The sequence below is a fragment of the Myotis yumanensis genome, unplaced genomic scaffold, assembly GCF_028538775.1.
Source record: "Myotis yumanensis isolate MYYU_CA2020_CCGP unplaced genomic scaffold, mMyoYum1.0.hap1 SCAF_14, whole genome shotgun sequence".
Lineage (NCBI taxonomy): Eukaryota > Metazoa > Chordata > Mammalia > Chiroptera > Vespertilionidae > Myotis > Myotis yumanensis.
The window spans coordinates 56306-84193 of NW_027223765.1; the positions used below are offsets into that span (position 1 = coordinate 56306).

Sequence of the window (27888 nt, forward strand, 5' to 3'; positions counted from 1 at the left end):
ATTCGTTTGCGGGTATTATGTAAAATGAAATAAGTATATAAAAATGCAGTACTCTTTTTAAAATATATTTTATTGATTTTTTTTTTTTACAGAGAAAAAGGGAGAGGGATAGAGAGTAAGAAACATTGATGAGAGAGAAACATCAATGAGCTGCCTCCTGTACACCCCACACTGGGGATGTGCCCGCAACAAAGGTACATGCCTTTGGCTGGAATGGAATCGAACCTGGGACCTTTCAGTCCGCAGGCTGATGCTCTATCCACTGAGCGAAACCGGTTAGGGTTGCAGTGCTCTTCATAAATATAAAAGCCTAAGTGACCGAACCACAGAAGGACCAAACGACCAGTCGCTATGATGCGCACTGACCACCAGGGGGCAGATGCTCAACACAGGAGCTGCTTCCCGGTGGTCGATGTGCTCCCAGAGCCAACCTCCTGCAGCCCCTCCTCCCCTTCCCCGCCAACCTCCTGCAGCCCCCATTGGCCCTCATCACTGGCCAGGCCGAGAGACCCCACCCGTGCATGAATTCGTGCTCCAGGTCTCTAGTTTATTTATATGAACACCAAGACAGATTTTTGCACAAATGACTGGTTTTATTGAAACAAAATTTACATAAGTTCAAAAAAGCCAACTTGTATGAAAGTCACCATTTCATATATTTTCTATTTGACTATATATAACATAACCTTGGCATGAAATAAAATTCCAAAATCACTCAAGTAGTGTGCTGCGCCAGCACAGTCAAGGGTTTGGTGAGCTTGAGGAGAGGTGGTGAAGGATTAAAGAGAAGACAGACAAGAGAATACAGCTGGGCTCGGCGGATTTCATGTGCCTGGATGAGGACACAGAAAGATCCAGCCTGCAAGCTGAAGCTTTATTTTATAGTCAGATCAAAACAAGGGAAGTGGTCAACATGTTTACAATGTTCTTGTGATTTTCACCTTGTTTTGGCAGCACTTGCTACACCTCCCACAGCCTATTAGCTACCTAGGAAGGAATTAGGGAGGGCTATAAAGTTAAGCTTAATTTGCTAAGAGGACTTTGCCCTCCACGCTGGGACTTGTTTGTGGCTCTGCCACAAACTAGTACAACTGATAAACTTGAATTACATTGTCAAAGAGTTAAAAAGAAAAATACAGTTGTTTGAGGTCCAATTACAGTGATTTCTCATTTTCCTATTATTTTCATCTCTTAACCTACTTCCCCGAGTTTGTCTTTAAGTTGGAGCACTCCTCTACTGTGGTTGTAGAAGCTCTGCCTGTTGAGGATAAATTATTTGGAATTGTGATTAGACCCATCAAGACAAGATATTGGAGTGTCAGTAGTAACCTTTTTTAAATGCATGCCTATGGGGACAGACTGACTCTTCAGATAAGAGAAAATAAAAGTCACACTTCATATTTAGCCCAGATTAACTTCCCAAAGAATCCAACTGGCTAGACCCATACTGTCTAATATGCTAGCCACCTCTGACTGTTTAAATTTAAATCAAATGAAAAATTTAGTTCTTCAGTCACACCTGTCAACATTCACGTTCTCATGCTACTGGACACACATATAGAAGATTGCCATCGCTGCAGGAAGGGCTCCTGGGCAGAACTGAGCTGCACCGAATAGCAGTGGATTTGTACAGAAATCTATGTGAATACATGATTTTTTTTTCCTTCTTAGTCACAAAACCTACTTGTTTAAGCTTATCTTCAACAAACAATCCTGTTTGTTTGAGCCCAACACAGTGGTATAAAAGTAAATATTTGTACAATTTCTCCATATTATAATGTGATGTGGGAGTCCAAAGTAACGAACCCAATCTTTGTCACATAAAACACAGTCTCGTGAGCTCCCTCTGGGTCCATGGCATCTTGGCCATGGGCAGATGGTACCCGTGAGGAAGCCTTGCAAGGGACCCCTCACCAATATGGGTCAGTCATCCCCACTCCACTACCTGGCCACTTTGGAGGGGGGGCCCTAAGGCATTGCCTCGGCTCCCTGCTCTCAGCTGGGTCCCAGAGCAAGATGACCATCCATGCAGGCCATCCAAGACTTCCCATGACCAGCCACACCCGCCCTTCCTCTACCAGGACCGCCAGCACACCCTGAGTGCACCATGCCCAGTGTGTGCACTAGCATCCCAGCCCTTCCACCTTCAAAGCCCAGATCACACCTAAACTCTCCTGAGAGCACACGTGCCAGGGCTGACCAGCAAACCCTGACCGACAGATGAATGATTACTCTGGCACACACTTCTGTGAAGGCGTAGGGACTGCCTAGCTAGAGAAACGAAACTGCCCTGTTCACCTGTCTTCTTATGCTTTTATTATAACAGCAGCTTGAACTAAAATTGACTATTAGATACTATCAGCAGGGTAAGCATTCTTGAGAAGACACATGCATCTGCAGTGTCCTTTAAGCAAGGACGTCTGAAGACTAAGCATAAAGATTCCAGTAAACACCCAGACTTGTTTGGAAAAGTCAGGGCAGGGGCGGTCACCTTCAGCCAGCTCCCGACCTTTTGGAATTTCCTCCTTACAAATTTTCCAACCAAGTCCCATGCTTCCCCACATCCCCCCCATTCTGTTTTGCTGGCTGCAGAAGACAGAGGGAGGCGGCAAACTTTCTGCTTTGGAATGTCAGGGTTGTGAAGCATGTTTACTGCTCGTGTTTTGATTTTGCAGACGATAAGAAAAACAAAGAGAATGACAATGACAGTGATGCTAAGTCCAATCAGGTGCCGATTAATTCTAGGAAACCATGTGGTGGGGTCTGTCTACTTCAAATGCTCCTTTGCTGCATTTCAGGTAGTAGTCCGTTGTTCATGTTTATTGACAGGAAGCAAGGGTTCTTTCATTTGCTTTTGTAATGCGTTCACTTCTTTAGTAAGGTTATCATGACAGACTCTTTATAGATGTTTTTTCATATTTATCTACTGATGGTGACTACTCTTCTATTTTAAGGGGGTGACACATATGTGCTTGTGCTCCCAATCGCAACTGAGTATTTGTTTATACACCATGGTGTCCTGCCTTCTAGTAAGGTGCAGGGGGTAGGATTATAAAGGGGAAAGGGCTAGGGCAGGGGTGGGCAAACTTTTTGACTCGAGTGCCACAATGGGTTCTTAAACTGGACCGGAGGGTCGGAACAAAAGCATGGATGGAGTGTTTGTGTGAACTAATATAAATTCAAAGTAAACATCATTACATAAAAGAGTACGGTCTTTTTTTTTTTTTTAGTTTTATTCATTTCAAATGGGCCGGATCCGGCCCGCGGGCCATAGTTTGCCCACGGCTGGACTAGGGTGAGGAAGTAGCTATGTGTAGGCCTGGGAGACTACAGGTGCCAGCTATTGTCCTTTAGTCATCAGGCGATGAGATGATGTTTTGACTCCTGGTGGGTCGACCTGACCATGCTTATAGGTTCTGCTTGCTGGCTTCACAGCTGAGTCAACTCCTTAATCACTTCACAAAGGCCTTGAAAAGGAAACTTTTAAGAAAAACTTAACTCCTTATATATACATAAGAAACTTAACTCCCTATTCACATAAGTATATGCATTCTAAGATTTAAAATAATATGGTTACTTTTCAGATTAATTCAAGTGTTCTACCTATTAGATTATAAATCCCACCTGTCATTCCCCACTCTGATTAGGTAGATTGGTGGATATCTATCAAACTTGTACTATAGTAGTAAATCTCTTTGTAAAGAAGCTTTCCCTTTCAACACACTGGAAAAGAACCAAACAAATTCTGTATTAGTTTACTTTAGATTCATTTATCTAATTAGATTTATTACTCAGTATACCTATAATTTCCTTTCAAGATTTCTCTTCACAATCCTCCTGATTTTTATAAATATTCTTACATTAACTCTTTTCCTTCAAAATGCATCTCTATTCCTCATGCCTTCTATTAAGTATTCCTACCCCAATATCCTTTCTTCCTGTTATATCCCTTCCTTTATATCCTTTTCACCATTTTTACTTCCTCAACTCTAATTCTTCACAAACCCTCTGTAACTTACACAGACCCTCTGCAACTTAGCCGGTCCAGTCCCTTTCAGTTTGTCTATTCACTTTCTTTTTCCTGTATCTCCATACCTTCTATTTTACCAAAACTATAATTCTTTCTAATTAATTAGAACTAAAGGTCAGTTCTACACAGGCTCCGAGTTCTGGGATGTCTCTCTCTCAGACATGACATTCCAGTAAAGTTTTGGTTAATAAAACCACAATTGGAAACTGACTTATGTCCTGTTATGAAGAAATCAGATTCTCATTGGATTTATGCAAACATGTTGCCATGAGAATAATAACTATAATTATTTTTAGTCCTATAATAAAATTCTTTTTCTCCTGATTTTTCTTGCATTTCTATAAATCCAGAGAACCTTTGCTTTCTAGGAAGATAATGAAAAAAACTTTTTTCCCCCTTACTTTCATAAATAGGCTTATTATTCCCATGGAAAATATACTCACACTAGGGGCCCAGTGCACTTCATGCACCTTGAAAGGAGCTGTGGGCCGCGAAGCTGCAGTGGGCATAGAGGCGGGTCTCAGCCCATCATCCAGGCCCCTGCCCGGCCCTTCCTGCCACAGCCCCTGTCCCCGCTCTGCCTGCAGCCCTGCTTCTGCCGCCGCTGCTGCATGCGCTGACGGTGCTGGCCCCACTCGCACCCACTGATGGCATGGAGTGATTGGGGCCAGTGCCAGCAGTGAGTGTGAGCGGGGCCATTGCCGGCAGCAGGTGCAAGCGCCGGGCAGGACCCCGTCGCACAGGAGCAAAGAATTTTTAGTAACCACCAGAGGCTCACCTCATGACAGCAACCGGTGCCCTGCTTTGGTCTGGTGCCCTGACTCACCTGCTCCACCATCCCGCCATGGCCGACGCCCACCATGTCCCGCGTGAGCCCCCTGGTGGTCAGCGCACGTCATAGCGACCAGTTGTTCAGTTGTTCCACCGTTCGGTCTATTTGCATATTAGGGTTTTATATATATAGATTCTTAAGAAGCATAACAATTGGTAGCATAACCTTTATAACTCTCAGAGGAGGCTGGAGAAGAGGTGGGTGTGTATGGGGGGAGATAGTAGGCCCCAGGGTTTGTTCCCAGGACTGCAGCAACTCCTGTGCCTCCAAAAGGTACTTTTGTACTTTTAGTGCAAAAGTACCTTTTTTTTTTTTTTTTTTTTTACAAGAAGAGTGGCTCATTACCTTGTTGGTCTTGCATAACTGGGCAAGCCAAAAGCTCTCCTTCTAACATAGCTTGCCTGACACAGGATCCCACAACTGAGGGTCTAGTTGATGAACTCTCCCACACCAGTGGCAGGGGAACAGGAAATGTGTCCTCCAGTAGTGGGGCTTTAGGTGCTACAGGCTCTACTTCAGGAGGAGGGGGTGGTGGTAGTTCCTCCTGGTGTTTTGTAGGCTTTTGATCCTCGATATGAAGTGGGCATAGTGCAGCTCGAACAAGAACCCACATAGTTAATGATGTCAAGGGCACTCGTTTTCCCTGGGCCTGACTTCTTTTTAAATTCCTGCCCACTTGTTCCCAGAGATAACTGAGGCCCCACCTGACTCTTACGTATTGCTGTTGTTCGGCGGGCAGCTGCTGTCCCATTGTGAAACTTTAGCTGAGAAACAATTCCCTCGAACATGGAAATCTCCAGCAGGCTGTGACTTACTGTGCAGTTACTTTTGTTTTCGAGGTTTCCGCTGTGTCTCGTGTGTTCCTCCTCACATGGGGCACCATTTGCTGGGGCTGACCAGCAGACCCTGATCATCGACAGATGAATGATTACTCTGACATACAATTGCTATGAAAGAGAGGGCTAAGGGACTGCTTGGCTAGAGAAACCAAACAGCCCTGTTTGCCTACCTCCTCAGGCTTTTATTTTAACAACAGCTTGAACTAAAATTAACTGTTAGATTCTATCAGAAGGGTAAGCATCCTTGAGAAGACACTGTGTCCTTTAAGTGAGGACATCTACAGACGAAGCATAAAGATTCCAATAAACACCCGGGGGCTCAGACTTGTTTGGAAAAGTCAAGGCAGGGGCAGATGCCTTCAGCCAACTCCCCCTGGAGGTTCTGACCTTTCGGAGTTTCCTCCTTACAAATTTTCCAACCAAGTCCCGTGCTTCCCCACACCCACACTTGCAATTTAAAGCATACGGTAATAGCAATTTGTATAAACCCAAGGACAATTATTCTCAGTAAAAGAAACAATGCATTAAAACTCCTTCAAAATCACAAAAAAAAAATAAACTCTCATCTGAATTCATCCAATAGAAATGCTCTTTCACCGCCCCTCTATCTCTTGATGCCTAAAAACAATACAACTTCAGAATTTGGTCTAAGTTACAATTTTTTAAAATAATGCATTTATAAACTATTAAATGTGCATTATTTGGAAACAAGTGTATGCAAATGAACCTTTAACTTTCAATCTATAAACCCATTGATCAATTCCCCAGTCCACAGAGAGAAGTATTTATACACTTGGAATTTGAAAGTCATTTTCCCGAAGTTACGACCTGGCTTTTAGGCTTGCTGCTTAAGCATAAGCCATTATCCCTACATGGCATGGCCCACAGCACGAAGATTCGCAGCTGCACAGACAGAGAGATTCTGTGGTCTTCTGATGGATGGCATCAGAGCTGAAGGCTAAAAGACACTTTGGTGGTATAACTGGGAACAGATTCTGTAACAATAGGAAAACATATACTCAGCCATTCTCTGTTCCATTATGGTGTGTGACTACATGATCAGAAGAATAGGACTAATGCCTTCTTTCTGTTTATGCATTCTTGTGACGGGAGGCACACAGTGGAAATCGCACTTCCCTGCACCTATACACTCCTCTGTGTACTCAAACTAAATGGGTTGAGTTACTAGTCTGCCATCTTGTGCTTTCCATTTTGTGATTTTGATATGGGTATACCTCAATTTATATAAGAGATGACTTTTTCTGATATTGAATTTAAATGGGTTTTGAAATAGAATCTTATTATCCCATTAAGTAGGATACTGTTGTCGATGTCATTTAGTTAAAAACTCATGTACAATTAGCAATGCAACAACCCTCATGTTTTCAGTGTATGTTTCTCTGTAAGATAGTCGATGGTGTATCAAGCATTCAAGTGCACTAGGCAAATAAAATATTTTAAGGAAAGATATCTTTTGTTTTTGGTAAATAGAAAGGTAATTTAGGAAGTAAACTGTCCCTAACCAATTAACTTTTGTCAATTTTACTTTTATCGATAAATCATGTATGTAAGTAGGGCATGAGTTCATGGAATTTCGTATATTCATTTAAAATGTTTTAAATATGAGTAACCTACCTCTTTCTTTAAGATCTTCAATATAGGCTCTCATAAATTCTTTATCAAAGTGTTGACGATCTTGTTCACTTTCCCTCATTTCTTCACCATCTTGACACTGAATATTATCAATGGGATTGTCCATAAGGTTCACAAATCTAGTCAAGAAAATATGGACAATATACATTTTCCCTTGTGCATTCTGAAATGAAAAATTCCTCCCGTGGGAAGTCAGCCTTTGTTGTCCTAAACCCCAAGTTCTCACTTATTCTTGAAAGTCACAGTTGACCATAAAATTATCACCACCAGTGGATTCCACTGTGGAACAATCCATCAGGGTTATGGAATTCGTATTCAGGCAGAGACTGTGCAGAGCCTGATGGGGAGATGAGAGCTACTCAGCCACAGACAGAGGGCAATGGGCAGGAGCCCAAAAGGTGGACAGTGACACTTCTCTCAGTCAGATCCTTAAAACTGTATGATGTCTTCCTGGGCTTGGTATTACTCCCAGTTAGTGACATCTTTTTTTTCATTTGTTTCTTAAATTGATGGGGTTGACATTGGTCAACATGAACATATAGGTTTCATGTGTGCATTTCTATTTTACAAAATTTGTATATTGCACCGTGTGCCCACCACCCAAGTCAACTCTTCTCCTGGGATATAAAACTGAAACTTATGAACACACACAGCTGTGTGATGGTTGCCAGAGGGAAGGACATCAACTCTTAAACCAGGCTTAACTAAAAAAACTCAGATAAAATCCCCACAAAGGAGGTATTTCTACAAAATAAACTGACAAACAAAAAAAGATCCAGAGACACTGAAGCAGAAGCGGTGGGGGGAGAGATTAATCAATGAACTGATATGCATATATGCACAGCCCATGGACAGACAACAGTGCAGGGAAGACCTGGGGGGGGGGGGGGGGGGAGCTGAGTGGAGGGGGTCAGTGGGGGGAGAAAAGGGGGCATCTGTAATATTTTCAACAATAATGATAAATTTAAAAAAATATATCCTCAGGTGAGGATTAACACACACACACACACACACACACAAGAAATGAGTATTTAATGAGTGAATAAATGCATAAATGTTTGGTTTTTTTACAGTTTTATTTTGGGGGGAGGGGAGGAGGTTGGACATTTTTATATCTCTAAAGGGATGGTAACTAAGAGATAGTGGTATTTAGGTAAATGTACCCTTAAAAAACATACCAGGGCCCTAGCCGGGTTGGCTCAGTGGATAGAGCGTCCTCCTGGGGACTGAAGGGTCCCGGGTTTGATTCTGGTCAAGGGCACATGCCCAAATTACTGGCTTGATCCCCAATAGGGGGCATACAAGAGGCAGCTGATCAATGATTCTCTCTCATCATTGATGTTTCTATCTCTTTTTCTCTCCCCATTTCTCTCTGAAATTAATAAAAATATATTTAAAAAACAAAACAAAATAAAAAAAGACATAACAGGGTTGGTCCTATTTTATAAAATGTCTTAGGCTTCTGCTGCCTGGGCTGCAGAATGGAATCTAGTTCTGAATTTTCTGTAATTGGCACCATGCTGGGAGCACTGCAGGTCCTCAATAAATATTCACAGATTTTTTTAAAAAGGTGTTTCCTAGATGAATTACTGCTGAGGAAAAAGTAGTTGAGTGAAAGAAACTGAAATGGCATTTGGTCTTCTGTCTTCACAATTTTAAAAGATGTTTTAAGTGAAAATGATATAATTATTTAGGAAATCCCTCAAAGCGTCTTTGGTGGCAACGGCAGGCCCTGCAGTCTTAGCATTGTTAGTTCGCTGAAGGAGGAACACAGGAGGCCAGAACAGTGCTCATCCGCACACCAGGTGGCTGAGCCTGGATGGCTGCAGCACCCAGTGTCGGAAGTCAGCAGCTTTTAAAGGACTTTTGGCGGCTTTTTCTGGGCAGAGACTCCTTTAGGCATACCCGGAGGGGAGATCATGGAAAGTGGCCACCACAATGAAATGTGATCTTCAGCAAAGGGAATGTCTATAGTGAAATGACCTGAAAAGCCAGTTCCCAAGGGAGGGGTATCAGTTCAGTTGCTGGATCAAACCTAACAAAAATCATTCTAACTGGTTTTAGAAAATTATATGCAATAAGTACATGTGGCTTTTCCACACACATCTGTCATATTTTAGCATGTTTTTTCCATTCATTGTATTTAATGTCTAAATATAGAGAAAGCAAAAAGGTTTCAATTCTTATCTAGATCCACTCAATTTTTCCTTTGCAATCTTTCATTGCATTAATTGTTATTGTCTTTCCCTACCCCCAAAACAATCTGCCTATATTTCATCATTCTTCATTTTTTAATCAAAGTAAGTCACCATACATATTTTAAATTTTGAACAATGAAATGAATGGTACTTTTTATTTAAAGCAGCAGTCTCTTGCCCTCCCCTTTGTTACCCCAGAACCCAAAGGCAATCTTTCATTGGTCAGTCACTGTTTTTGTTGGGGGCAGAAATATTAATCGTGCTCAGTTAACCGTGAACGGCACATTCTGATCAGCTGGGAGCTGTACACCTGGGATATGGGAGTTAACCTGGGAACGAAGTCCATTCTCCTTTTCCAAGAACTGCTTATCATCATGGAAAGATTAACAACCTTGTTGCCTAGAGTCTACAATGGAGTCCCAGGCATCTGGCCCACTGTGCCTTCAACCAGCATGTAGATTGCATAGAAATCCTCTGAGTTCTACCTCCTCATGTTACTGTCCAAAAACTTCAAAATCCTGTAAAAAGCATCAGAACTCCCGTGAACTGGGATCTGAGACAGGACCTCAGGCTCCAGACGCTCCTCGCTCCTTACCTTGTGTCTAAACATGTCTCTACAAGGACCTCGGTCTACTCACTTTCAAAGTTATTTGTTAGATAATTTTTTTATTGATTTCAGAGAGGAAGGCAGAGAGGACAGAAACATCACTGATGAGAGAGAATCATGGATCAGCTGCCTCCTGCACGCCCCCTACTGGGGATGGAGCCTGCATACCCAGCATGTGCCCTGACTGGGAATCGAACCTCGACCTCCTGGTTCATAGATCGATGCTCGACCGCTGAGCCACGCGCTGGCAGTGGTCTACTCACTTTAAAGGCGTGGAGGAGTCACAGAGGGCCGTCGGGACCTCCACCAGATGGTCCCCACTGACGACTAACAACGTGAGCTTCTTCAGGTTAAGCAGGGCATAGGGAAGGTAGGTCAGCTTGTTCTTATACAGGAGAAACGTCTGCAGCTCCTCGAGCCTAAGAGGACAGAAAAGGGATCAGAGCACAAGGACTCAGCTTCCCAGCAAGGAACCCTAGAGTGAACTACCCATCAGTCCCAGTGGGAAATCACGAATTAGTTTATCTTTTATATGTGACCCTTATGAGAAAAAATCTAACTTTAGAAATTAAACAAATTCCTACCAGGTGACACAATTTGTGTTTATTTTTTATTTTTTTACTGACTTCATTGCCAATTGAAGACAGATACAGCGGCAGCATAAGCACATTGCACAGTATGCAGTAGGGGGCCTAAAAAAACCAGCATATCCTTCCAATATGGATGTCCATCCGCTATACTGTGCTCCCAAAACTAATACAAAACAGTGTTGAATGCAAACTGTAATTGAAAAACTTTAAAAAATCAATATATTCCTCCCAGTGTCTGCCTCATTCCAAGGGTGAACAGGGCACAGGAAAGAAGTTATGAAAATAAACAAATTTCAGCCAATGTTTCCTTTTGTAGATCTTGAGAGTACAGTTATTCCTCTCTCATCGTATTTTCTAACTTTACAATAGGAAGAAGTCTGTGGGGAAAAGGAAATGAGCCGATGATGCTCCAATGCATTTTACTCTGATTTCCGTTTTATTCAGTTTTTTCTTTCATCCGTTTGCATAATCTTGACAGACCCCATAAATATTTCACAAAGTTCCCTCCTATTTCAAACCAAAGCAGTTACCCTTGACTCTCACAGACTGAGAAAACATCGCTACACATCAGATGTACCAGGAGCAGAAAACAGAAACAGGAGGTGGCCTTCAGACGAGGCCACTTTTGGTGTCTTATGCTACTTTCTCAAGAAGGTGGCAGATTTCAGGAGGCCAGAGATTTTGTTTCATTCACAACTTTAAACCCAACCTGCCATATAGGCGACTAATAACATTGGCGGAATGAATGAATGATATATGATTCAGTGTAACAACTATTTTTAAACATGAAATAGCTACAAGGATATAATTTGAAAACCTTAATAAGCATCCCAATTCTGTTTGAAAGATTATGTATAATAAATCAATAAGTGAAACTAATAAAAATTACCCTCACTGATATTCTAAACATGGAGTGATATATTTCTATTCCATATGTAATAATTTTACTTTTCTACTTCTGTGGAGTAAAGAAAAGTGAATGATGCCATTCTATTGGGGACCGAAGTAAAGTTCACCAAAACAAGGAAGATTTGTTCAGATGAACATATACAGGTAGGCAAAAGTAGGTTTACAGTTGCTCACATGAAAAACAATCCAATAATTATTAAATAATATAAGAATTGTGTTTTGCAAACTCACAACTGTAAACCTGCTTTTGCCCATCCCTGTATATACACATGTACATGTATGATGTAGACTAGACACTGTCATATTATATAAAGAACCAAACTCATTTCCTAGAAACAATAAACTCTGAAGAATTCATTGATTTCAAAGACCATTCATGTGCTATGCAAGTTTAAAATGTTACGGTGTCTAAGATGTTAGTAACTAGTCCATATACCTCACCTTCAGAACGCAAGTAGCTACCTGTCTATGTCTTGTGGCAGGTCATTCAGGCTATTGTTGCTGATATCCAACCACTGCAAACTGGACATCCTCAGGACACAGATGGGGACACTGGAAAACTTGTTTGCTGAGAGATCTACAAATGTAACTTGCTTCAAATTACTTAACTAGAAAGGAACAACAAAATATTCCAATTACTTCTGTAAAAGAGAGTTACGTTCGACTAATAACTTTTCAACTGATGTCTCTTCCCAAAGCCATTCCTATGAATATATGCAAAAGAGGCCAAAACAGTATGTTCTGTGGACCACTGTGCAACACACCGGGGGTGCGAAGATAAGTGGCTCACAGTGGCCGCCCTTGAGGACTTGGTGGTTTCATAAGTAAACAATGCAATTTTATATAGTAAATGGGCAAAACAGAATTCTCAGGGGGTGATGGGAATATCTTAAAACTGAGTTGATAAAAGGTTTATTTATTTATTATTTATTTTCAGGGGAGAGCGCAAACGCAGTCCCCCACTACCACAAAACAGGCAGTCGAGTTTCCCACATTTGGGGAAATCCCAGGGATCAGCACATCCGGACTGCAGTGGGTAAGCCTCGCCCTGGGAAAACCACCTTCGTGATCATGACATCTCCCCTGCCAGGTGAGTGTGTGACATGTACACTGATAACCACTGAATTTTATGGCATGTAAATTACACCTCAATAAAGCGGGGAGAGTACAAGGAACGGAGAGAGCAGCCCAGGAGGCCGTGTCCTAGTCCAGATGACAGACCACTTGGACTTGGACTAGGGTGTTGGAGGGAAGGTGCTGGGCGGTGGTCAGATGTTGAGGGCCTGCCCAAGAGGACTGACTGATGGCATGGAAGCAAGAAAGGTCAGAGGTGACTTGGCTCGCTTGTAATCTGACCTCGTGAGAGAGGACTGAGCCATTTTCCAAACTGGGAAGGGATGACGCTGTGCAGGGAACCATGACCTTGGCAGTGTTCCCTCCCCTGGGCCACTGTCAGGCGTTTGCTGGGGCGAGATGGGTGTGGGTAGAAGCAGCCACCTCCTCCCACACAGAAGCTTTCAGGAAAGGAGATTAGCAGTGTGACCGGCAGCCAGGCCTTGCCCGAACCTTGCCAGCAATACCATTTTTAGCCTCTTCATCACCTGCAGGACTGTCAGACCCTTATCTCTTCAACACAAGAGGCCTGTTGAGTCTTATTTGGCAATTAAAACCATTCACTGTCATCTGCTCCATTTTATCAGGAAATGATTTGAAATCATTTATCCAATGAATACAGACCAAAGGAAACTAATAAATATTTTTCAGTTAATAAATGTCTTAAATCCTACCTGTAGGACTACTTGAGTTACCTACAAGTTGTGTTCAGTATATAAATTTTTAAAATTATACCCCCTTTATTTATTTCCAGCTGTTTCTAATGTATTTCACCATTGTGGATAAATAAACCAGGTCTGTAGCACAGACAACAGGCATCATATATTAAATAGGCATTAAATACAAATACCTTGCATTAAAACAGGATTGTGTGCCTAGTTTTCCTTTGATGGCATTTTTGAACTGAAAACCAGGTCCTGGCCTAGTGTGAGAACATTTTAAAGACCTTAGAACAGCCAGTAGATGGTGGCGGCAATGTCAGGGAATTGTGACATAATATAGATGGGTTTCATTTTTCAAAGCTTCTTCCCCATATCATGCACCAAATAAAAATACATCATAGTGCAGAAATGGTAACTTTCTTACTTCAAAGGGGAGCTCGGTCAATTCTAGATTTCCAGAACAATCCAGTTTCTCGAGATTCTCACACTCTCCCAGTTCTGGAGGAATGCTCTTCAGATGGTTGAAACTCACGTTGAGTTCTTTCAGGTTCTTCAAACAGCCTGTCACCAGAAAAAAGGAAAAAAATGATTATCACAATGACCGAAAGAAAATGAAAAATTCCTGAACACAGCATTGCTCACTCATGAGGCTTCTAGATTCTGAGCATCTGGCAAAGGTCTGTATGTGCTGAGTTACACAGGCGAGACCGTGGCGTCACCACCCAAAGGGACACTGTGACCAAGCAGCTCTGGGCACACAGAGCACAGCCCTGCCTGGCGACTTCCTGGGGTGGGAGGGGGAGCGGTTCTCACAGCAGCTGCACAGGTACCTGTCCACCGGCTGCCTGCTCACCGGAGGCCTGGGCTCTGCTGAGACATACCAATTTCAGCCGGAAGATGGGAGATCTGGTTTTTTTGCAGATCCAGAATTCTCATCGCTTGGAAGAGCTTGATATAGGTAGGAATGGTTTCAATCAGGGTGTGGTTTATGTGCCACTCTTTCAGGTGTGTCTGCTCCTTCAGGGAGTCTGGGAGCTCCTGGAACAGGTGAGTGACAGGGTTGGCACTAGGTCCTCAATGCGGCCGAGCGTGCACAAAGCCCAGGAACACGTGTGCTTATTTACAAAGCCAGAGCGAGAGGTCGTGAGAGGTCATGTGCGAGAGCGTCAGAGGTGACTGCCAGCTCCCAGGCGTTTCAGAGAAAGCAGGCCACTGCGGTGGTCATTCATGTCGCAGCAAGAGATCAGCCCAACTCAGAACTGCCGTGAATTTGTGATATTATTCCAGTGAAATGCCTGGTCAGCACAGACAAGCTGGCTCACAGCCACAGCCAACATGCCTTATTGTTTACTCATGCCAGTTTAACATCTAAAAATACAGCCTGTCCCTGCACCCGACTGTTAGATTTGGCCTGCATTTCCCTTCCTCTGTAGTTGCTTTTCAAAATAACTGGTAAACATGTACTATTTGCTGGGCCAAATTTCTAAATGTTTTTAAGAGTCTACAGGAGGGAAAGATGGACAGAAGACAGGACTCCCGACCAGGCTCCGCAGGTGCCCACGGGAGCCAACTCCCTGAGTCTTCGTGGAGGAGGAGCCTCGAGAACCTGGTTCAGAGCAAACCTCTCCGTTTCAATTTTTTTAGAATATGTTTTATTGATTTCAGAGAGAAAGGGAGAGGGAGAGAGAGAAACATCAATGAGAGAGAATCATTGATTAGCTGCCTCCTGCACACCCCACACTGGGGATCGAGCCCACAACCCAGGCGTGTGCCCTTGACTGGAATCAAACCCGAGACCCTTCAGTCCACAGGCCGACACTCCATGCACTGAACCAAACCAGCCAGGGCCAGAGCAGACCCTCTCAAGGTAAGAGCGCTCACCCACCAAGGCCAAGGCTTTGAGCTCAGCTTAGGGGCCATCAGGACATCAGCGCTGCACTGAGCTGCCACTGGCCGCAGAGACAGGAACACACGCACTCACCGTCCAGTGCTCTCCAGAAAGCTCAAACACAAACTTGCTGCTGCCTTTGTCCCTGCCCTTGGAAGGCAGACTCTGCCGTAGAAGCGAGTTCCTCTCGAGCTTGTCCAGCAGCCGCACGCCGGTGTCCACGAAGCCGTTCCTGCAGTAGGCAGCCTGGGGGACGCCTCTCCGGCGGCACTCGGACACGAGGTTCCACTCCTCCTTTATCCTAAATGCAGGCAGAGGCTGTCACCGGGCAGTGCCCTCACCTGCCCGCAGAGGGCACCTGGCACAGGCACACCTCTCCCCTGGCTGGAAGGGGTGGGGACAGAGGAAACTTAAAACCTCAGGGTTGTGAATTACTAGCAACTTTGGCTTTAAAAGTTAGAGGAGTTAGATAAAATTCCCGGCTAAGATTTCTCCCAAAGTTACCTACACGTTTGATTAATGATAGTAGGTGGATAGTAGGTGGCTAGTATCCTATCTTATTCCTTGGATAGTAGGTGGTGCCAACCCAAGTTTTAAAAATGCAAGGCCTCAGGAATTTGCTGATCGTTCACGAGCATGTGGATAGAAACACAGAGGCAACACCAGTTTATGAGACACCTGACTATAGAAAGTTCCCATCAGCCACCCTGGGAAGTTCTCTCCAGCAGGTGCACCTGTTATCATGAACTCCTGGTGCAGTCAGGCGCTGGAGCTGGCTGGGGAGCCCTCAGCACCCCTGTCACCCCCCCCACACACACACACACACACCCCTCCTCAGCACCTTCTTGGTAATTGTCTGGCCTATCGTTCTGTAACGTTCCACACTGATGCCTCATCCCCCAACTTTACTGTAAACTCGTGACGACTGTGGGCCACACTTGCTGCCCTCTGGGTGGCACAGTGGTTAGAGTAGTGTTTTGCCTGTGGCGGGCCTTGCTCATTTAGTGGTGTAATATCTGCTTGGAGCCTTCAACAGGCTAACATTCTATGAAGTACAAAACCAAAATTTGTTGTCGTTTTCCTTCAAAACTCTCAGGCACAGACGTTGTCTCAAAATAGGTAGCCCAAGCACCCGGACCCTCCTCAGGGACTTGGTGGCGGGGGGATCAAGGCTTCTAGGAGGGGCAATTTTAAAAACAGACTCTGCATGGCCAGAGGCAGTACAGATGCTAAGTGACAAGTAAAAAGAAGTTCCAACTCTCTGGGACCACAGCATTATGTAGGGGAAAGGGCTTGGCCAAGTTACGTAGGACCCTCGTCCTTGTCTTCCAATTTAGGATGAAACCACCACCTGAAACAGCCATAGTTGCTTACAGCAGCAGCTGGGTGATCAGGCAGGATCAGAATGGGTGTTAGTTCGATCCGGAGAGTTCATAAAAGTGAACAACCGAGAATAAAGAGACATCCACACCTCTGCATTTTGGTTTTAACTTAAAGCCCAAGAATATCACACTTTGCCAACTTGGTGTAGAATGGTTGTGCCCATCGGAATCCCACTCCGCCTTCCTGGACAAAACGGGCGCCCGTACTGCATCCCCAGGAGTCCAGCAGGGTTTCTTCACAGAGGATACAAATTACAGAACGCAAAGCACCTGGATGTGCAACCTTCCCCGCTCGTCGACTTTCATCAGCCTTGTGTAGAGTTAAGTCGATTGTGTGATTCATATTTATCACAAACACAGTGGTAACTCTATTTCGTTTTCATTAACATGAGTTTACATAAGAGCAGTCAGCCTACAAATCACACCACTACCATCAAATAAAATTGGCATCAACACAAGGAACCCTGCCTGGCACCCAGCTCCTGGGGGATGACGTGCTGACACAGAGCAGCCAGCACCGGCTCACATGAGAGTGGAGAGTCAGGCGGCCCCTGACCCAGAATGGCTGCAGAGGACTTTGTCGCCTCATCGCCGCCTTCCCTGGGCCCAGCATGGTGCCTGGGTGCATGTGAGTCCCTACAGCTGTGGGTGCTGCTTTATAGAGATCGCATGTTCTTTCTGGGCAACAGCATGAGGTTCGGAAGTTCAATAAGCGGGTGTCACTGACAGTGAGAAGGCCCCGAAGAAAGACGCCCCCTCCAAGCGCAGCTCCAGTCTGCCCGGGCCCTGCCTGCGACGAGCAACACAGAAAACGTACTTTTCCAAGGCACTTCTCTCCAACCTCTCCGCCTCCTTCTTCTGCCAAGCTCTGTGCTTCTTGACACGAGTTTCCCACAAGCCTCTGATGACAGAAATGTCGAATGCGACCACTTTATGTCCCATGTTGGGAGCATAAAATTACCTGTTTAAAAAATATATACATGTATGTCAGCTTCACCCACACACAGAAGGAAGTCTTACCATGAATGTTGAATAGAAACATGAATGAATCAGTTGTCTTAAGTGACGATGAAATGCCTTGTTCATTCAAGGATGTTATTCTGTGCTCATGTTCTTTTTTAAAAATACATATATTTTTTTTATTGATTTCAGAGAGGAATGGAGAGGGAGAGATAGAAACACCAATAATGAGAGAGACTCGTTGATTGGCTGCCTCCTGCATGCCCTCTACTAGGGATTGAGCCTGCAACCTGGGCACGTGCCCTTGACCAGAATTGAACCCAGGATCCTTGTCTGCAGGCCAACACTCTATCCACTGAGCTAAACGGGCTAGGGCTGTGCTCATGTTCTTAAAGTCTCTGTGTGACAGTCCCAGTGCAACACTCACCCTAGGGTCACCTCCTCTACAACATATTTATTACATACATATTCCACTTGACTCAATGGAATTGTGGGTTCCCAGAGCTCCCGGGCATTCCTCAAGCTCCAAGCTCCCATATTCTACTGAATTTAGCAGATCTTCCCACTAGGTTGTAACATACTCAAGGGTAAGTTTAATGGGTTAATCACAACACACACACACACACACACACACACACACACCTGATTGTCTACAGCTGCACACCAGCCACCATTAAGTAACAAAAGCAAACATTGCATAAAGCTCCGCGAGCACTTTCCCACCTGGGCCTGACCCCACCCAGCCTGGGGACATGTTCTGGGAGCCGCCCCTGCAACATGAACGAAGCCTCACAAGCGGCTGGTCTCTGTTTAGGCAGATTGCCAAGTGCAAAGAAAATCAGACTCAGGCACGTCTCAGCTCTCACATCTTGGGGAGACTCAGCACAGTGCCTGGCACATAGTAGGCCCTTCATAAATATTTGTCGAATGAATAAGTGAATGAATGAATGAATGAAAGTGAATAAAATAATTATATCCAGATTGCTTCCTTCTCAGGCCACTCAATGAGCTTTCTCTCTTTTTACTTTCACAACTCATCTTTGCTGTTCAAGTGATTATTTGATCACTGCAAAGTATTTATCAGGACATAAAAGTGCATGTCCATTCATTCCACTAAGCCAGCGGTTCTCAACCTGTGGGTCTCTACCCCTTTGGGAGTCAAACGACCCTTTCACAGGGGTCACCTAAGACCATTGGAAAACACATATATAATTACATATTGTGTTTGTGATTAATCACTATGCTTTAATTATGTTCAATTTGTAACAATGAAAATACATCCTGCATATCAGATATTTACATTACGATTCATAACAGTAGCAAAATTGGTTATGAAGTAGCAACAAAAATAATTTTATGGTTGGGGGTCACCACAACATGAGGAACTGCATTAAAGGGTCGCGGCATGAGGAAGGTTGAGAACCACTGCACTAAGCTATGCTTTTCTCCCTTATCTGTGTAAAATAACTTTCTACAGATTGTTTTAAACTGCCCCTGCCTACAGCATCAAAATCTGGCTACATCCATTTCCTGATTTGCACAAACACATGCAAACTTCATGAGATGCCCTGGGCCAGAACCACTCAGCTAAGCCACTCGGACTTCCGAACCTCAGAACTGAGATGATACAAGTTTGCTGTTGGAAGCTGTTAGGTGTTGGGCAGCAACAAATAACTAACATGGTGGACAGTAAGACGAGAGGCATTTATAAAAATCAGCCTTATTACAGTGCCCTCTGCTGTCTGTACAGCCAGCTGCTTCCTTTGACACATCCACTGGCAAGGTCTCACACAAATCTCAGAGAAACGTGATTTCTTCTACACTTACCCATTTAAAATCAGTCCATCCCTGGCTGCTTAATCCCCATCTGGAGAGTGACTCCATGTTTATCTGGAGAGCACGTCTTTACACTGCTTCCTCACTCTGCTCACCCCTTTGGGGACATGCACGCGCGCACACACACACACACACACAATGATGCACACAGAGTCTCTCTCGTGCACACACACACGTGCACACACACATGTGCACACACACACACTGATGCACACACACTGATGTACACAGTCTCTCTCGTGCACACACACACACTGATGCACACACAGTCTCTCTCGTGCACACACACACGTGCACACACACACTGATGCACACACACACTGATGCACAAACACACTGATGTACAGTCTCTCTCGTGCACACACACACACACACACTGATGCACACACGGTCTCTCTCGTGTGCACACACGCGCGCGCGCACACACACACTGATGCACACAGAGTCTCTCTCGTGCACGCGCGCACACACGTGCACACACACACACAGATGCGCACACACGCACACACACACACTGATGTACACACAGTCTCTCTCGTGCACACACACACACTGATGTACACACAGTCTCTCTCGTGCACACACACACACTGATGTACACACAGTCTCTCTCGTGCACACACACACACTGATGCACACACAGTCTCTCTCACGCACACGTCCCTTTCACCACCTAAGTCTTAGTGGGTGTGCGATTCTCATCACCAGAAAGTCACATCTGGCCTCAGTTGTGCAAAAACCTCAGCTGGTCACCGGACTTTCCACTCAGCCCCATCCAATCCGTTCGTCACATGACAGTGACAGCCATTTTCCAAGGAGAAATGGATCGTGCTGCCACGGGCACAAGTCCTCCAGAGACTTCCCTTTGGAACGAGAGGGAGACCCAGCTCCTCACAGCACCCAATAAGCCCCTGGCGTGAGGTGCCAGGCCGGGGTCAGCCCCTCCCACTCGCCCCGACAGCTCTCCTCATGCTTGCCCCCCAGCTGCCCCCTCAGACTGTTCACAGGCTCCCCCTGCCTGGACCAGCCATCTGGGAGGCCCCAGATGGGCTCAGAGCCTGGCCCTCAAGTCAGCCCTCCACCCACACACCGGTGCATGGAACCCTGTGCACGGAGCCCCTTTTCTAGGTGTGTTTCTGTCCCTTGATTCCTGGGAACTCTTCATACCTGGCATTTCGGGCACTCGCTAAACGTAGAAAGACGAAGGCCTTGCCCCAAGTTCTCAATCTAGAGGGAGAACAGATGCTGAAAGGGATACATTTTAAAGCAGCAGGTGGATTCAACACCAGAGGCTGCGTGCTGCTGTGGGAGCAGAAGAGGAGGGGCGCTCAAGTGTGTGGGGAGAGGGGAAGGGGGTGTCCTGGAGGAACCGTGAAGAAGGGGAACTACCTTTCCACGCCCCCCGGACCGCAGGTGTGTCAGAGTCACTTTACAGAACCACCCCTGACCTCCAGCCAGAGGGCATGGCTGAGAACATGTCCCCTGGCACTGAACACGCTCTCCACTCAGCAGTCGATAGGCCAGGACTCCAGGCAGGAGGGGGGCTGCTGGTCACCTTGGCCTCTCCTTTCTTGTCAAATGATAAACTGGCCTGGCCGGGGTGGCTCAGCTGGTTGGGCGTCGTCCAGTGCACTGGTTTGATTCCCGGTCAGGGCACAGGCCCAGGTTTCAGGCTCGATCCCCAGTAGGGGGTGTGCAGGAGGCAGCTGTTCAATATTTCTCTCTCACATCAATGTCTCTCTCTCACATGGGTCTCTCTCTCCCTCTCCCTTCCTCTCTATAAAAGTCAATAAAAAATCTATTTTTAAAAATGATAAACTAGATTGGGGGTGTGGGGGGGCAGGGTTAGCATCTGAGAGGACCTGAGTGGGAAGGACCTGGGGAGTCTGGGAGGAGAAAAGCGAAGTCCGCAGTCCAGGTGCCAAGCCCTTCCTGGTGCTCCGTCTTTGAGGTCAGGAGAGGGTCAGGGGGAAGATGGGAGAGGGGGGCAAAGCTGGTGTCAGGAGGTCCCCTGAACCAGCTGCGGGGGGAGAGGCCTGGCCCCCCTCCTGCCCGCCTGACCCTTGGGGTCCCCAGGGCACCTCCTCCCCTTGGGCAGGCTGGCTCCAGGCCTCCCGGATATCTGCCCGAGGGAAGGACAGTGACCAGTGGGAATTTCCGGGGACACCAGACACAGTGGGGAGCGGAGGGCACACAAGGGGCTTCAGTGGCACAAATTCCATTCTGTCCTCACCTAAGGCCACTTCCTGGACCCCAGAGGGAGTTTTCTGATAGAAAGTGTGGGGTACATAGGGGCTCACTATTCAAGCGAGGTCAGTACAGTCACAATACATCAACCAAGCTCTGAATTAAATACATGTTCTGTCACATGACCAGGATTTCCCTGGGGCACCCCTTCCTTTTATTGTAATCTGCTAAGCTAGCAATGGGGATGGGGGCACTTGGCGGCACTGGGATTAAGAGGACAGCTGAGTGGGCTGCCCAGGCCAGAGGCCTGCCTCCCGGTTACTGCTGCATGTCCCCAAGACGGTCAGCTCAGCTCTCTGAACCTCGGGGTTCTCATCCGGACACGGGGTGGAACAGCAGCGCTGAGCTCCTAGGACTGGTGATAGGATCCCCATAATAGTGTCAAGTGCTTAAGACAGTGCCCGACACCTAGTAAAGCTCAAAAAATGTCACTTATTTAAAAAATAGAAATCAAGATGGACATTGTTGCCAACTAAGTATAAGATACAAATGAGGGGAGCATCGGGCCTAGGCGTTGTCTGCACCCCATGGCTGCAGAGGCTGGGGGAGCAGCCGCAGGTGTGGGGAGGGCTGGGCCCGCTGAGCTGCCTACAGCGGCCAGGCTCTCCTCTGGGAGTCCCATCACTTTTCACTTTTCTAACAAGTTTTTTACTGATTTTTAGAGAGAGAGAGAGAGAGAGAGAGAGAGAGAGAGACACTCCACAGGCTGCCTCCTGCACACCCCACACTGGGGATGGAGCCCCAAACCCAGGCCTGTGCCCTGACCGGGAACCCAACCACAACCTCCTGGTTCACAGGTCGATGCCCAACCCCTGGGCGCCCGGGGCGAAGCGGTCGCATCCGATGCACCTGGAGCCGGACCTCGGGTGCGTGGAGGCCGCGCAACCGCTGAGCCACCCGGGCCCCCCACAAGCCCCCCCAAACCCCGCCCCCGCCCCCCCCCCCCCCCCCCCCGCGGGCAGATGCCAGTCGTCCCTGTCGGGGCAATGAGGACACAGCGGAGCCGCTTTCTCTCCGGACGGCGCTTGGGACCAGAGGTGGGAGCTGGGCCTGGGCTCGGGGCGGAGCGCTGGGGGCGCCGCTAACCAGGAGCCGGAGTGGCACCGCCGGCCTCCGCCCCCCCCCCCCCCCGTCCTTTGGGGGGTTCACCCCGTCCCGCCGGGCACAGCGGGCGGCTGTAAACAAAGGGCGCTGCCGCCACCCTCCCGGCAGGTGCCGCCCTCCGTCCCGCCACCCCCGGTTTCAGGAGCAGCCGCTCGCCCGCCCCCCCGTCCCCCGCCCCACCCCCCCCGCCCCCCACGCAGCCCCCCTCCCCCCGCGCCGGCCCCCGGCCCCCCACGCAGCCCCCCTCCCCCCGCCCCACCCCCCACGCAGCCCCCAGCGCCGGCCCCCCGCCCCCCACGCAGCCCCCCTCCCCCCGCCCCACCCCCCACGCAGCCCCCCGCGCCGGCCCCCCGCCCCCCACGCAGCCCCCCACGCAGCCCCCCCGCGCCGGCCCCTACCCGAGACTCCGCCGCCCGCGCCCGCGGCTCGGTCTGCGCGCCGAGCACGTGACCTGCGGCCCGGAGGCCGCGAACCTGAGCCGCGGGCCACGCGCTGCGGGCGCTGCTATCTCCGCCGAGTGACTCAGCGGCGGGCGGGGCGGACCGCGCGGGGCGGGCGGGCGGGCGGGGCCCAGCGCTGGACGCCGGAGCTCGAACCCGGGCCCTGCACCTCGGCCGGCGGCGGGGCTGCGGCCACGGGAAATGCTCAGGGGCCGGCCGGGCGGGTCCCGGCACCCCCGCTAGGGGGCGCCCAAAGCGGTGAGAGCCAGCGACCCGGGGATGGATGTCTTTTCGGTGTTTGAGCGACCGGTGCGGTAGGTCTGGATTTTATTCTTACGTGTTGTCCCCCCCCCCCCCCCCCCCGCTTTTAATTCCCCAGCACGTGTGTGAGTTTAGGTCCTCAACTGGGAAAGTATGATTTGTTCATAATCCACCGTCGTGACAATTGGACTCTTAGCTAATCATCAGGAATTGTGCGTCCCCGCCTCAGCCCGCACAGCCCCCGCCCTCGTGGCAACACCCCTCATACACCTTTGTCCCGAACAGAAAAACAATATTGTCTATAGGTCGGCGCTCAACCACTGAGCCACACCAGCTGGGCCAGAAAAACAACATTGTAGCTCTAATTACAAAATGGTTTGATTTTGAAAGCACCATTTTCTATTAGTTAACATTTATAATTGCTGACACTTGTACTCAAATTATCATTTTACATTGTATACTAAGTTGGTGGGGTGCAAAAACTCTGTGATTATATTACATCAGACTCTGAAGTGCTGGATGTGCTTCTTACTACTTAGAATAGAACTTTTGTATTACTTCTTTCTTTCATTTTTTTTCTTTCTTCTGCTTTTACTATTTTTTTCTCTTGATAAACAATGTAAGTTGCCTATTTAGTAATTAATGTTTGGTTTGGTTTTTGCTTTGTTTTGTTTTGTTTTTTTGTGGTATTATAAACCAAAGATTATAAATGGAAAAAGTAGTTTCAGTTCAAATATTGCTTAAATACTACTTCAATTTATGAGAGCTAAATATTTAAAAACTTAATCATATTTAAGTGGAAAAAAACATTTTCCCCATAAATGCATTCAAAATTCTAAATGCAGTGGGATGCTTTGGTGATGCTAATATGGGAGAAGTGGGCCACTGTATGGCCCAGGCTCCCTCCATTCTAACATGCACCCAAATAGCATGCAAAAAAAATTTAATAAATAAAAATACTTTCAGGCACATTTCAATTTCAGATGAACAACAAATAATTTTTATGTGTCTCAAATAGTGCATGTCAAACTTATACCAAAAAAAATGTGTTGCTTATCTGAAATTTAATGATAACTAGGTGTCCTATATTTTATCTGGAAACCCTCCACCCAACCACCAAGGAGCAACTGCTTAATATGCATGAGGTCTGATTTGGGGGAGATTTAAATGTGTTGGAATTAGTGAGAGGTAGTTGCACAACATTGTGAATATACCAAATGCCACTGAATTTTTCACTCTACAATGGTTGATTTTATGCTCTGTGAATTTCATTTCACTTAATAAATAAGCAGATAATAAATAGAATATATATAATGTAGAATATTACATATAAAACAAATATAATTATTCACTGGTAATATGATTCTTTTTTTCCTACTCATTCTTTTCTTTCTTAATCTTTTTAAAAATTGATTTCAGAGAGGAAGGGAGAGGGAGAGAGAAATAGAAACATGGATTGGCTGCCTTCTTCACACTCCCTACTGGGGATGGAGCCCACAACCCAGGTATATGCCCTGACAAGGAATTGAACCGGTGACATCCTGGTTCAAGGGAGGATGATCAACCAACTGAGCCACACCAGCCAACCAGTAATATGATTCTTTATGTCGATAATCCAGAGGAATCTACAGATAAACTATGGGATTTGGTACATTTTATAGGCTACATTGGATCACTCCAAAATTTATATGTTGAAGTCTTAACCTCTAGTACCTCAGAAATAGCTGTTGGAGATAGGACCTTTAAAGTGGTAATTAAGACAAAATGAGGTCATCTGCGTGGACCCGAGTCCAATATGATTGGTATTCTTATAAGAAGAGACTAGGTCAGAGACCTGCACACACAGGAAAGCTCAGGACACTGCAAGTAGGTGGCCATCTGCAAGCCAAGGAGAGAGGCCTCAGAAGAAACCAAACCTGCAGACAACTTCATCTGTTGTTTAAGCCACTGGGTCTGTGGCATTTGCTATGGCTGCCCAAGCAAACTAATAGAACAAGTCAATTTCATAAGGTCAATTAGATATAAGGCCAATATAAATATCTGCAACCACAAAAATGGAAGTAAAAGATACCATTTTCTTTAACATTAAAACTAAACAAATATTTAGGAATAATCTGACTAAACTGTACAAACCTCTATATAGAAAACGATAAAAAATTATTGAAACTAAACAACACCTGAAGAAATCTTCATGGACTGCAAGGCTCAATGTGATACAAATGTTCATTCCAACTCCCCTTTGAAGAATCAATGTAGTCTAATCTAAATTCCAACAGAATTTTGGGGAAATTTAGAAATTTATTTAAAAACTACATAGAAATGTAAAAGATCAAGTATAGGCAAGATAATCTTGAATATGAAGATCAAGGGTCGAGCACTTGCTATGCCAAATATCAAGGACTATTATAAAGTTACAGTAATTGTTAGGTACATTCTTGCGCTCCATTATGCTCTTAGGGCTATTGCCCTCCCGGCGATTGTCCTATTATTCTCCTTATAGGCTCATGATTAACAGCCTTTGGCTCCCAGTAAACTACCTCAACCAGTTTCCAGTGACCAACACCTGGCCCGCACCTGCACCTGGTCTGACCAGTTGCTCTGCCTGACCCTAACAAGAGACATAAATATCCAGCTCCCTCTACTCTGCCCTGCTGATGCCATTTTGGTCTCAGCCCTTCTGCTAGCAGATGTAACAATCTATAATAATAAAAGTGTAATATGCTAATTAGACCAGACGTCCTTCCAGATGACCTTCCGGATGAAGCCAGGACTGTGAGGGAAGCCCGGATCCTGGGTACCAGAGGGAAGCCGGTACCGGCAGCCGGGGGAAGGAAGGCCTACTCTTGCATGAATTTTGTGCATTGGGCCTCTAGTAAACTTATAATTCTTTACCCCTTTTGGCCTCGTGCGTCCCCCTTCAGTGACCCTAACAGTAATTAAAACAGAGGGGTATTGGCAGAAGTAGACAAACCAAACAGAATAAGGCATAAGAACACAAGCTCACAAACACACAATCAATTGATTCCCAATGAAAATGGTATCGTAGAGCAGTAATATAAGAATGATTTTTTTTTAATATATTTTATTGATTTTTTACAGAGAGGAAGGGGGAGAGATAGAGAGTTAGAAACATCGATGAGAGAGAAACATCGATCAGCTGCCTCCTGCACACTCCCCACTGGGGATGTGCCCGCAACCCAGGTACACGCCCTTGACCGGAATCGAACCTGGGACCCTTCAGTCCACAGGCCGACGCTCTATCCACTGAGCCAAACCGGTTTCGGCGAGAATGATTTTTTTTTTTAATAAATGGTGCTGAATAGAGCATGGAGTCAATAATACCATAACTATGTAAGGGGACAGATGGCTACTAGACTTACTGTGATAACTTCATTAAGTATATAAATGTTGGATCACTACGTTGTACCCCTAAAGCTAATATAATATTGTATGTCAACTATAATTAAAAATAAATTAAAATAAATAAGTGGTGATGAACCTTTGTATTGGTCCAATGCAGTGGAATACTCTACAGCAATGAATATGAGCAAACTTCCACAAACATCATAGATGACTCTCACCGACATAAATTTGAGCAAAAAGTATATACAGTTTCAAATCCACAGAAAAATAAACCTATGGGATTAGAAATCAGAAAAGTAGCTGGCTTTGGGGAAGAGGAGGGGATGGTGGTTGTGAGGAGGCATGAGGTAGGTTTCTGGGGTTCTAATAATTAACTTCATCTTAATCTGAGTAATGGTTCCATGGTACTCACTTTGAAATAATTTATTAACTGTAACCTTACTATCTTAGACGAATGTTTTTAGGTATTTGCTTTCACTTTCTATTGCTGTGAAATTTCACAAACTTAGTTATCGTTTATTAGCTCAGGAGTCCAGCCTGGCTGGGCTGTCTGCAGGGCGGGGCTCGCCTCTCAGTCCCTGGGACCCTTGGCCTTCAGAAGCCTTCTCACCAGAGCACTTTCCTTCGTTTCTGATTCAGGCACTCCCCTCCCTTCTTGCATTCAATCCACTTCAAACCTGGGAAGAGCTGCGAAGAATGCCCGGATGTAAACACAGGCGAGATCCACTTAGGAGGCACTTTCAACGAGATTCTCCAGGTCTTGTGGAACCAAGTGGAACCCCGCTTGCCTTCCCAAGTCTCACCCTAGGAGTCTGTCTGCCCATCCATCTGTCTGCTGGGGCCATGGCCTCAGAATCAGGAAGCGACTGCCCTGTCCCAATTAGCAGCTTTTTGATAACATTAAAATGGCACTTAGCATAGATTACTGGGCTTGTCTTATCTGGGTGGCAGGGGGAGGGAGGGAGAACTCTGTC

The 27888-nt window shown here is 46.1% G+C and overlaps 1 protein-coding gene, 1 long non-coding RNA gene and 1 other non-coding gene across 5 annotated transcripts; 1 reads left to right on the forward strand and 2 right to left on the reverse strand.

Annotated features, from left to right (window-relative positions):
- Window positions 1-572: 572 nt before the first annotated feature.
- LRRC2 (leucine rich repeat containing 2) lies at window positions 573-23377 on the reverse strand. 3 transcript variants are annotated; one of them, XM_070391107.1, is made up of 9 exons: window positions 23249-23377; window positions 17521-17664; window positions 15415-15622; window positions 14315-14471; window positions 13858-13994; window positions 12121-12266; window positions 10423-10578; window positions 7337-7473; window positions 573-5768 (listed from the first exon to the last, which is right to left on the reverse strand). In XM_070391107.1, the coding sequence occupies exons 2-9, from the start codon at window positions 17643-17645 to the stop codon at window positions 5674-5676; spliced, it is 1161 nt and encodes a 386-aa protein (XP_070247208.1). In that variant the 5' UTR covers window positions 17646-17664; window positions 23249-23377; the 3' UTR covers window positions 573-5673. The 3 variants fall into 3 exon arrangements, with proteins under 3 accessions (XP_070247208.1, XP_070247209.1, XP_070247210.1); XM_070391108.1 differs by lacking the exon at window positions 23249-23377 and adding an exon at window positions 20667-20739; XM_070391109.1 differs by lacking the exon at window positions 573-5768 and adding an exon at window positions 5811-6696 and having other exon boundaries at window positions 23249-23372.
- LOC138992851 (U1 spliceosomal RNA) lies at window positions 12593-12756 on the reverse strand. The gene has a single exon (XR_011468177.1). It is a non-coding gene; the product is annotated as a U1 spliceosomal RNA (small nuclear RNA).
- LOC138992381 (uncharacterized) lies at window positions 23272-27834 on the forward strand. The gene is made up of 2 exons (XR_011468097.1): window positions 23272-23604; window positions 27554-27834. It is a non-coding gene; the product is annotated as an uncharacterized lncRNA (long non-coding RNA).
- Window positions 27835-27888: the final 54 nt, after the last annotated feature.

Bases quoted from the DNA above. Each gene is read 5' to 3' on its own strand.
- LRRC2 (XM_070391107.1), bottom strand. From the start codon at position 17,645: ATGGGACATAAAGTGGTCGCATTCGACATTTCTGTCATCAGAGGCTTG. The intron at 12,267-13,857 runs GTAAGAAAGTTA...GTTCCTTTCTAG, and splicing joins TGACCGAGCTCCCCTTTGAA to TTAAGTAATTTGAAGCAAGT. The intron at 5,769-7,336 runs GTAGGTTACTCA...GTCGATGATCAG, and splicing joins TGAAGATCTTAAAGAAAGAG to GGTCTGCTGGTCAGCCCCAG.